This window comes from Sparus aurata, chromosome 7 (assembly GCF_900880675.1).
Source record: "Sparus aurata chromosome 7, fSpaAur1.1, whole genome shotgun sequence".
NCBI lineage: Eukaryota > Metazoa > Chordata > Actinopteri > Spariformes > Sparidae > Sparus > Sparus aurata.
Window position 1 is genome coordinate 11,228,610 of NC_044193.1, and position 12,162 is coordinate 11,240,771.

Below are 12,162 nucleotides of genomic sequence, written 5' to 3' on the forward strand. Positions count from 1 at the left end.
GACCTTTCAGTAATAAAAAAGGTACAGCGTCAGGACTGTCTTGACAACTACAATTCTGCTTTCATGTCCATCTGCCACTGAAAACCTGAACTCTCCAACACCAATTCCTCCTGATTGCAATAACAACAATGGCCTTCCTCTTGATGAGCTTAAATGTCTGCCCCTGGTCCGACCTTTTAAACTCATCCCATCAATGTAGACACCTCCCTTGCTCGAACCCCCACTTCCCTGTCAGGTGTTTAATTCAGCCTATTGAAACAGCACTTAAATGAATGCCTGACGGCTCCATCCACTGTGTCAATGAGGTGGAAAAACCAATCATGTTTAACATTTGAATGGACTCCACATTATGGCAATTGACAAAAAGCCCAACACCATAATTTATGTGTCTGTTTGGGAAAAATGGTCCGAGTGAGTGAATTCTCTCAGGAGGACGGTGCAACAGCATCCTAAGTGATGCAAATGCAGAGACGAAAAACAGCAAGCAATCATGTGATGACGCTGAAGTCGAAACATTTTCTTTGAAGACAGACTGAAACACATTGATAACGTTTCTCAGCGTTTTTATCTCTGCTTGATAATTAATAGGCAGGCAATGGGAATCCCCCCCTTTCCGTGAGGATAATGGCAGCCATCACTGTGGGCACATTCCTCTCCAGAAATGAGATTGAATATAATGAAGTCATGCCTATTAGAGTGCGCCTCCTTACAATGTTACTGGCTCTTTGTGGAGGTTTAATCCTGTAGACTGCACCATAGCAGTGAAATATGTCTTATCTGAGCTCGGGGCCAACATTTGAGTCCTTGGCATGAGAGTCTGCCTGGGAGGTTTGGATGTGGTAGAAGGATCCAGCTGATGCTGTAACTAAACGGCTGTGAATGAACTGGGCTGTACAGAGACAAAAGCCATTTCACACTGAGTGAAGCTTCCAGATCTGCAGAATGGTTGAATGGTGACATTATCTACTGACTGGCTTGTGGATAACACATAGTCAAATTACTTTTTTTTTTAAGCCTTTCACCATCATTTTAATCTTCTTAACATGGCAGAGGAACCTTTTAGATGCACAGGAGCAAGACAGAACTCGCTTTCGACCAAACACAAAAGGCAACAGTTACAGCTCAACTGTAGTTGCATTCCATGATGAAATTGAGTTATTCAATCACCCTGCTGACTCAATATGATTAGCCGTGCTGCCCCAGAAAAGCAGCGCCATCCACCAGTGGTGGCTAATTTACTCTCATTGAGCCTTGCCTCATTGAGTCTCCTTTTCCAACGGATTTTCGGCCACTTTCTCTTCCTCTCGTACCATTCTCGTCATCTCCTAGAGCCCCCCCCCACTCGCTTATCCCCTGCCTGAGCTTTTGGGCTAATTTGAAACCCATGAGACAAAGGCCTCTTTCAGCCCTGTCAGTCTGGTCACAATGCCAGCCTCAGTACCCGGGCTCCCTCTGTTTGCCAGCCACACACACACACCCGCAGAAGTACCATTAGAAGGGTGTCATTATCTCCCATACATGGGGCGATTTACACTCCAGCCCCTTTTATCTAGCCAATTAGAGCTGTCCGGGACCAATGCTTCGGCATGAGGGTGTTTATAGTGGGAATGGTACCTGCAGAAAGGCCATCATGCCAGCCACCAGTGCACCACCAGTCACACCAAAGCTGTAGGTCAGACATGGAGCCGACGCCATTTCTTTCTCTATGAGATTTTATAATAAAGAAGAAGAGAAGTAAATAGCCTCATTTGTAACATTGAGGAGGCATAATGTCTTTGTAGAAAGTAATCAGGTTGACACTGAATGGCTGCAGGCGGTTAAGTTTTACACGGCAAACTCGTGTTGTGTTTAACAACATGGTGAGGCACATCTGGCTTCCATAATGCCCCAACTTATACCAACTTGGACGCAGATCTCGGCAGCAGCTGACCTAATTATAGTGGAATTTGGAGCTTTCCTCACACTTAAGTCGTTGTGCAGGACAAGCCATTTTAAAGTATTTTCCCCTAATCTCAGTAAGAAACGCCACTGACATCTGTCTCAAGCAGTGACTCACAGAAAAGCGGCAATGATTCCTGCTGCTGCCTGGCAAAGACTTTAAACTCGCTCAGGAAGGGAGCCCCTTTTTAACTCGCCCCCCCTTCCAATTACACTGGAATTACCAGCGTGACCTGCAAAACAGTGGATCAGCAAAATCTGCTGTTCACAAACACGCAAAGATTTGGAACACCGATGGGTTTAACTACCACATATTGAGAGAGCATTACACAGAAGAGAGAATTGATAGACCAGAAATAAAAGAGAGTTGCTGAAGGCCATACTAAATAATACTGATATAATGCAACAACAACAGAAATGGAGCTCCTTCCTGCTACAGCGTGTGATGAACATTGCACCGATCTAGAGCTGTGGGCGTCAAATAAATCAAGTTAATCTAGCAAAAGTAGTCAGTTCCTTCCCTCCTTAAAAAACCAGACTCCTCAAACAAGTTGCTACTTCATACCCCCCTTTTTATCATTCCAGTCAGAGGCTCCCTCTGCCCTGCTGTCAGACTCTGTTCATCTCTTTTCATCCCTTCATGTCTCCTTGTCTTTGTGTCAAACAGGCTTCCTCAAAGCTCTCAGCCAACCTGTACTCTCCTGTTAATTCAGTCCCCTCATCAGCAGCTCCATCGCAAAACATCATACATGCATGGCCATTGGCAAAGACAACACGACCCACGCTCTGCGCTGCACGCAGTTCACTCTCGTCTCTCCTAATGAGGTCAATTAACTTTGACTGTATGTAAATGGAAGCAGTGAAGAGGTCAGACATTGTCCAAAGTGGGGCGCAGACAATAAAGGCCCTGCATTATGATGGAAGCTTAAGAGAGTGGAGTATGAAAATGTCTGCAGGAATGTGTAAAAGGGCGTGTTGAGGGTAAGTTTAGGGAAATGGTGGGGTCATGTTTGAGCAAAACAGATTTCAGTTAACAGAGGGCAGGTACAGGGCTTGTCTGCAGTTGATTTTTATAATTAGGAATGTGATTAATGCCACAGTTGGGGCACCAGGTCGATCTTTATTGTCATAAAACCGCTCACACAAATTCAAGATATTAATTGATCAATTATTCATGTCAGATCATGCCTTCCTTTGTAACAGAACATGTTTCCCATGGCCTCTGTGTTGTTCTTCTATCTGTAATTGGAACTACACCTAAGTAATCACAACAGGGGTGGAGGACATCACGTTAGGCCCTGAAGGCAAGGTGTTGCTTTAATCTGCCTGGTCTCTGTCCTTCTGTCATTACAGTATGATTAGTCTTGTCTTAGCATGTCAGAAAACACACCAGCCTGCAATCACACCCCTGAATAAAACAAGCTTTGGCAGTAATATTGAAAGACAGAGTTACATGATTGTAGGTGCAGTAATTACGCAGCACTCCATCTCGCCAATCAGCCTCTGACAGGGCAACTCATCTACCACTTCATTTGAAATTCTTTATTTCTTCTTTGAACCCAAAAAATTGAATTTCAAAGCAGGACATCCCAGTTTCCTGCAGGGCTCAACTACACCAGCTTGATATTAATCAGTGGTAGAAAAAAACGTTCCTGCCGCTTCAGACAGATAAATAGAATCAGTCGAAAGCATCAACAAACACCACCGTTCATCTCAATAGCTGCAGGCAAACATGAGCAGACACAAGCCTCTGCTTCAACTCAGAGGTGAGTTCATTTGCAGAGTACTGACGCAGGGAGAGAGCAACAGCATCTTCGAAAGAACAATGGTGCAGTGTGAGCTGACCCAACGATAACTCTGTCACAATTCTGGTTGTGTCGCCCCTCCACTCTCACCTCTCTCAGCTCCTGGGAGATGGTGTTCAGACGTTCGTTCTCAGACTGGGTATTGGTGAGGATGTTGCGCGTCTGCCGGAGCTCATTCTGCAGTTCCAGGACCCTCTGCTCGTAGTAGGCCTCCTTACAGGCCGACTCCTGGATAAGAGACTCCTCACGGCTCTCCCCATCCGCTGCCACCTTCCTGTGGTTGGAGTAGGCTTGTCCGAAGGCCTGGAGATAAAACGAAAGGAGCAAAGAGCTGTTGGTTATAATGTTAAAACATATGGGAGGATTTGTTGTTAATTCATTGTTAATGCTATTTAAATGTAAATCAGGGGTTGAAGCATTAACTGGCAAAAAAATTGAATATCTGGATTGTAACCCGACAAAAGTTTGAATTGTGATTTAGCCATTTTTAAGTGACATTAATTTCTAATACTGTGGTTCAGCCGGGGACTGGGGCTCAAAAATAACCTCCCAAAATACTGCCGTCGCCCCATGGAGATAATCAGTTAGGCTCCATCTGGGCTGCATCATCCCATCTTCCCCCTTGTTACCCCCCATGTCTCCCTCCCCTTCCCCGCAGGACGTTGGCTTCCCCTCCTGCACGTGCTCGGCAGTGACTCCACAGATGGGAAAAAATGAACAGGAAAAGTAGAGCAAATGGACTAGTGTCTGGGTGATCATGTGCAGCCTGTATTCTAATGCTCTTAATATCTTAATACTAGATCATAGCAGCAGTGCAGAAAGGTCACGAGATATTATTAGATTTTTATGGATTTCCGGAGGGGGATGAAGTTTATGAAGATTAAATAACTACGGAAGACATATCGGCTAAGGCTCTCCACCTTCTGTAGAGGGACATTCTCTGCTGAAAGACTGAGAACAGTCACGTGCTTTGACTGCACAATATAAAAGACTGTTGTGCTATTATTAGCACTGCCTTAATTTTGACCTTAATTTGTTAATGGCCAGCCATTCAGCAAAATATGAAGAGAATGACATTTAGAAACAGACAGACAGAGAAAGAGAGACGGAGAGATCTTAACTGCAGCAGAATCTAGGTTAAGTTACTCTTTTCCTTCTGAAAATAATCACCCCCGCTGATTACAGATTTCATTTCCAATCACGCAACCACCAGCGATGTGATGGAAACTCTGATTCTCATCTCGCCTCACAGCTCGAGCGCAGGCGGCCAGTAATCTGAAGTCACCTAAGGCACTGGATCTGACCCTGTTTGCAGCTGCAGTGCGCTCTCTCTCCTCTCTGACCTGCTACCCCCTCACAACTGCACGTGACTCGCCGCTGCAGGATTTTCCCTGTTTGACTGCGTATTGTATTAATCCCAGTAATTCCTTCAGAGAAAGGAAAATTTGTATTAGTCGTACTGGCCTACTTGCAGGACTTATATGTGATGTGCGTATATGTGAACGTATAAAAACTGGTTTAATGGGTCACAGAAGTGCGTGACATCATGTCTCGTGCAGGGTTGCCAAAATATCTCTGGCATTCCAGGAGAGATGACGGTTCGAACTGAGTGATAGCAGCAGCGATCAACTGATACTCTCACACTGAGGCACAATATGCTTATTCCAGAAGCATCAGCAGTTTGAAATGGTGCGAGCTCTGCTCTTGACATGAGGAACCTCACCCGCAGACTCTCTCTGGCCAAACCTCTTTACAAACAACTGCACACTGTCAACTGCCTGATTGTGCTAATGTGCTGAAGAATGTACTTTTCTCTCGTAGAGCATTTTCAAACTAGTTACAGTAGATCAAACGCCGGCTGATTAAACACACTGGAGCTGAAACCAGTTGATTAACTGATTAGTCATGCAATCGAAAATTAATTGGAAGGTAATCTCTCTAAAAGATGAATGCAGAATCTGTAGGCCAAGAGCAAGATTTTGGAATCGGAGATGTTCTGGTTTCTGTTTAGAGTGAATTTGTAGTACAAGAAGTATTGACCAATTTCTTGCTACAAGCCGTCTCTCAACTCCAACTCTATTCTTGTGTCTCAAGTCACTAACGCGACTGTACACAATGACCAGAGCACAAAGAGGAACTCTTGGCCTGGAAATCCATTATCCAGATTTCCGCTTGCTACAATGGAGGCAATAAAATATTGGCCAAATAGTTATCGGTTGATAGCTGATGGGTTCTGCGATTGATCAGAAACTATTTTGATTGACAGTTCCTGCCCTACAACACATATAGACTGGGCCACCTACACTACAACTACACAGAACATCTATATCAATATGCATACATCGTCTTGACATTTAAGTGAAAAGAACTAGTAATCATGACACCTTAACGACAAGGAAGTGCTTACAGTAATCTTATAACAAAGGTTTACATGGCTGTTTGTAGATCCAATGTTTCGGTGAGTAACCACCTCATGTCAGTCGCTTTTAAATTGGAGTATTTTTTCAATGGCTCTCCTCATACCTTCAACACCACCTCCCTCCTCTCCAAAAATCACACCACCAATCAGCGGGAGATTTGATTAGAAAGTCATTACAAGAGACGGGATTAACCCAATCACAAACCAGGGGAATCCCATCATTATAATCTTTGTGCACGGTGGATATTGAAGCAACTCCAATCAATCCAATCTCAGAGGCCTGTCCTTCAAACATAAAAGCAGAGCCCCAAGCCAAACCACTGACCCAAGGCCTCTAATCTCAGCTCCCCAAGAGTGGGTTTAGGCTACTTTTAGGGGCGGGTAAATTGAGGAAGCACGCGACCAAGCCTATAATCCCATAGTGAGCGCCCACCCAATTTATAATTCATCTTTACTTTGCCATATGTTGCAGTTATTTTGCACTAGGCATGTAAGCATGGATTATTAATCTCTTGTAAAGCTAATCAAAGGCAGGTCTTTAGTCATTAGCAAGCTGTCTGGACTGGATTTTACTCTCAGATTTTCCTGGCTGAATGCTATGGCTAACATTATGAAGCTGCATAAGGAGAAGTCAATAAATCAAGAGACTTATCCCTCTATAGAAATGAACGCCTGATTCCAGATGAGTGCATACATTACGGGCTGAGGTTGGACACCCTGCTGGGCTGGGTACCACGCATAGATCAAAGTCCATAATCACTGTGATCAAAAGCACCATGTGATTGAAGAGTTCATAAAATGAGACACTGATCTTGGTTCTTTATTTTTTCTCTGCTGTCAGAATTATTTTTATTACTTCCCCATAGATTGCTCACACCAGGAGAGAGCATCTGACTACCCTAGTCATAAGATTAGCTCATGGAAACCTTAAGAGGGTTAAATAAAGACTCTTAATGCATACTAATTTGAGGAAGGACGTCGCTGCCATGACTTCATTTGTTGTTTTAAGTGAAGCCAAAATAAAAAAAACTGGTCTCTCTGGCAATGCGGTTTCTTTTACACCAGGATGTTAAACTCATTCAGCTATCTGTGGGTTTATCTTTCAGCGACACAAATGTTGCTACGGCAGCAGGTTCCTTGACAGGAAACTCTTGGATAAAGACTGTTTGTGTGATTGTGTTCAAAGCATGTTGGAACAGGATGAAATCGTTGCTTGGTCCTCCAATCTGACCAAAGACACAGCCTTCAGACGGTCCAGAAGTCCACTGATTAGGAGGTGAGACAAATCAGCACTCAGTGGTTAATCGCACCGCTGTGCTCTGTGATCCCTGTCCGTTAAAGAGGGGAGATGCTAAACACTGTGTTCTGAGGGCTACATCCCTGCTGCTTATATGTTCAACACCTTACATGGTCTTGAAAGAGAATATAGGTCACAGAGTTCACTTTGCTTTTTCCCCAGAATCCTCCTGCGCATGCTTCTGTGAACCCATGAGCCAAGAGCACAAGGGAGATGGGCTTTGGGTCTCTGACAAGTAACAAACAGATCAATACTGCTTGTCTCAAAGGCCCCGTGGAGCTGAATCTAAAAATTCTATTTTCAGCTCCTGTCCTGCTGGCAGAGAACAGGGATTTTTTGGCATGAGGTGTGCAAGCGGGTAAAGATGTATCCAGTGTTATGGCAGTGTATCAGACCAATATACAAGGTACACAAGAAGCCTGGAGTATTTCAATCAATACGAGTAAGTCCTCTTGAAAACCCCTTCCTTAAGACCTAAACCCAATTAGAAAACTCTTCAGATTTGGATCCCATCCTTCCATCTCTGGTCCGTCAATTATAATCTCATTGTGAGTTTCCATTCAGCCCCCTGTGGTCTCAAAGCCTGGATCTTACAGGAAAGAAAAGCTTGCTGTACAAAGACCAAGAGGAGAGGCAGACAGAAATGGAAAATGGAAACGGGATAAGACAGATAGAAGAGCCAGGCAGCTTCTTTGTTGCGGAGCCAGATCTAAGCTGTGCCTCGCATTTGTGCAATCGGAAAAGAATGCAGGTTATCCCTCTAAGTCGGTTGATACGTCCTCAAGATGAGGAAGAAGTGAAATAAATCCACAAACCGAGAGAGAGAGACTGGCAAAACCAGAAGGAGGGTAAAACATGAATTCCAGACCCTCAAAGACAGGCAGTAAACATGTCAGGGACTGGGAGCAAAAAGCAAGGAAAATAAACATAGAAAGATAAACATAAACCAGCAAAAGTCTGATTTAGTGAGAATATTTTCACATAGTAAATAAGTCCCATCTGCATTATGTGAGGGGAAAGGCCCATTTTTAAATCTGACAGAAACAGACACACTGATAGCTTCACCTATCAAAACATTGATTTTGAGGCATAATGCTGACAAGATAATCTCCAGATGATGCCACACTGGGCAGGGCAGGGCAGGGCAGGGCAGGGCATGCCTACTTTTTCAGCGCCAGACGGCACGACCTCGAGATGGAGAAATTCGATATGAGCATGCCTTTGACAAGACTTGTGGACCGGAGTGGGCTGATGGTGAGCTGATCTTTTTTTCCAGTCTCTTCAGCAGCATTCTTTTGCTATGACAAAGACAGCCTGTGTTGAACGCTCAACAATATGTCATCTAGATCAGCTTAGTTACTCATACAGATGTTGAGAGCGCTGGGGTTGACCCTGGATGCCAGAGTGAGCAGTGTTTCCAACAAACACTCAAGGCTTATCATTGTCTGTCATTGTAGGCGACTGCCGAGGAGGAAGAGAGGTGGAGCAGGGAGAAAAAAAAAAACACTGAATGGATTCGCCTGCCTCGTGAGTCACAGCTCACGTGGAGTCGGAGTTTGCGATGATAAACAGAGGCATGCTCCCTTTCTCCCTTTCCGTGCCCGTTCACAGGCCACTGCGCAGCCAGAGACTTTGCTTTGAATTGTGGGTCTATTCTATATTTAGCTGTCCACTATCAACTGTTCAAAATACAGATCTCTCGGGGCGTTAGGTTGAAACCAGTGGCCTCCTGCAATGCTCGACCAAGCACTGCACGTTGACCCAATAATCAACACTAAAAAGCCTCAGTACACTATACCTCATTTATTTCTTTAAGACGCAATACCTCACTGCATTATTTTTGTGTCAACAGGCTTTAGAACACGTTCCTGTGAGGCATGCAAACCAGCAAACCATGTCACATGGCAGAGTATGCTTGTTTTCATTAACCGAGAGCACTGCTGCTGATTAGGGCATGTTATGGGAAAGCCAATGACACTTGCTTTAATGAGTAACAGAGGAGCAAATTATTTACCTCAGACGTTACTATTCAGTGGGAACAGCAGAGATTTGCTTTCTTTCCCTAACAAATCTGTGGAGGTGATGATTAACTCTCTTGAATCATCCCGTTCCGACAGTCTCTCAGCGCATCAGCGGCTCTAAATCTGGACATTTCAAGCTGGGGATTTCTATGTCATAATTATAAGAGGAGTAACTTGAAGACATGCAGAAGAAACTGTCGTATTTAACAGTTAGAGTTGTTATATGTGCCAAACAGAAGGAGAAAGGGGAGGGAAGAAAGTGAGAGAAATGTGTCTGAGGGAGGCAGATTTTAGCTGTTGCCTGGCATCCAGCCACATTGATTCACTGCACTGCACAGAGCCACCGGGCTATGATTCACACACAGGCCTGGACAATTTCACACACATACACACATTTCCAATTTTCCCAGTGTGCCCTGCAGTCAGCCATACTGCGGCACCTGGTACTCCGGCCGTGTTGAGGCCTGCTCTCCCTCCTGAGATAAAGAAGGAAGAGACGAGTGTTCAAAGCCTTGTAGGGGTTCCGGCAACTTGTGTTGTCGACACATGCAGGGGGATGCACTGCACGCCAAAGGCGAGGAACACACTACAGAGAATATAAGAGTGCAGGGGTTAGAGAAACATACCGATGAGCGAGTTTACGAGACGCAGATTTCCTGGAAAAGAAATTGTTTAGCCTCAAGTAGACTGGTCGAACGTTATACACTCATCATGAGAGTAGAAGGGTGTGAACCTCCGAAAAAACAACCACAAAGCTGTGCCAGGCTGTGAATCTCCTGAGTTGAAGGGCAGGAAGGAGAAAGAGAGAACGCCAGAGGGGACGCAGCAACCGGGAGAAGGTAGAAACTTAATGCATACAGATGTACACAGACACTCTCTGAGGTCCCTCAGTGCAAGAGTTGTACTAATCAGACTCATGAGGCCCTTTACACGCCTCACTGATGAAGTCGTTCCTCAACCATAAAAAATATCAGAACAGCCTAATTGGGCTTCAGGAGCTCAGTGATACAAATTCTTACATCAGGGTGTAATGATTAAGCGCGAGCTGGCGCTTTCATCGCATCTGGCTGGGGAAAACTGCACATCATATTTTATTCCGACTTCACGTGGGTGCCTAATCTGGAGACAGCATTAGAGATTCTGTGTGAAGTCAGTCTCTGGTCAGATCAAACCTCGTGTTCAGACGTGCTGCTAATCTATATTCATCATACGTCTACAAGGAGAGAGAAAATATATATCCTTCATTGTAGTATATCGTATTTAAGAGGTGAAACACCTGCAGAAGGAGGACAATTAAGCCCCACACTGCCATTACTCTGTCTGCGTCGGACTGAGGGCTCTATACTGTGAGGTACAGGGACTGGCTACTGTGTTATTACAGGATCAAAACAGTCATTATGGCCCTGGGCTGCAAGCTGAAGAACCCGGGTCTGAGCACAGTTTATGACATATAACATGAAGGGTTTTCTTATCTTTCGTCTCTAAGTATTGTAATAAGAACAGGCTTATTTTCACACCACTAAAAACAAACCGTGCTCCACCGTCAACATTTACAGACAAAGCAGGTTTCGGCGGGGTTAAGCGCTTCCTGAGAAGGTTTGTCTTGACTCGAGTTACTGTTTTTGCTTCTTCCCCAGCACAGTGAAAAAAAATCTTGTTCCGTCTTGTGCAACGCTGGAGACGAACCGCAGGATTTTAAATTCTGCTTTTGTCCTCAGTATTTAAATTTTGCAGTCAATCAATCAAGGGGAAGCATCTGTTTATCCCTGGCTGTTTATTGGGTCTATTGTTCGGCTGCTAAATCCGTCCACAGAATGGAGGAAAAAAGCCGGTCCCTCGAGGGAGAGCAGAGATTCAATAGGCCTGATATATTGCACCACCATATCGGCGTCTGGGTTCTTTATCATCGTTCATATCGCGGCACTGTTCCATACCAGCTCCAGTTCTGAGCGCTCACAACCTCAATCATTTGCAATGCAAAGACAGTCTTATCTGCGCCTGCCTGTAGTCAGGCTGTCGGTCCCCCTTTCTGCCCGACACCGTGTCTGCATGAGCTCTCCGAGGTCCACGCGCCCGCATCCCAGGGGAACAGCCGTCACTATGGTTGCTATGCCAATTACAGTGACAGAGCAAAAGGCGGTCAGTAGAGGCAGGGCAGGAGGGTATCACCGCCGCAGATGGCCGTTTCAGGACTCAGCCTGGCAAAGCTTGCTCTCCTCCCTCTTTCGCTGGCAACAGTCCTCCTCAGCCGAGTCCCATGCCTCTGAGATTTGTTTGCACAAAGAGCATGCTGGTCTGAGGTCGCTTTGAAGTATTTTTGTTTTCGCTCTTTGCTATCAGGCCAAGCCTCTATCATGGTCAACAAGCACTGACTCTCTATTTAGTGTGCATTTCACCATATTTCCCCAAAGACACTGCTCCCTGTGGAGCCTTTACACATGACTTCCACAGCAGAATAGCCTCTTGTTGTTACTGACGTACATGACAGAGGAGGGGAGCAGCTGGTCCCGCAGATGGGGCCAGGCACACACATGCATGCATACATTTACGAACTCAGGCGCACCCACGCCCACATACATGAGATTACGTTTTCTACCATAGTCCAAGGTCAGGTTTGCAGGACGGGCCGGGGGAGATGAAGGAGACATTGAATGTGTAGGTTTGTATATTTGTTCACTGTTA

At 45.1% G+C, this 12,162-nt stretch overlaps 1 protein-coding gene across 1 annotated transcript in view; it reads right to left on the reverse strand.

Annotated features, from left to right (window-relative positions):
• LOC115585727 (protein bicaudal D homolog 2-like) overlaps nucleotides 1-12,162 on the reverse strand; it is a 43,840-nt gene that overhangs the window by 21,511 nt on the left and 10,167 nt on the right. The window contains exon 2 of the mRNA XM_030424339.1: nucleotides 3,834-4,046. Within this exon, the coding sequence (XP_030280199.1) occupies nucleotides 3,834-4,046 (213 nt within the window). The remainder of the gene's footprint in view (nucleotides 1-3,833; nucleotides 4,047-12,162) is intronic.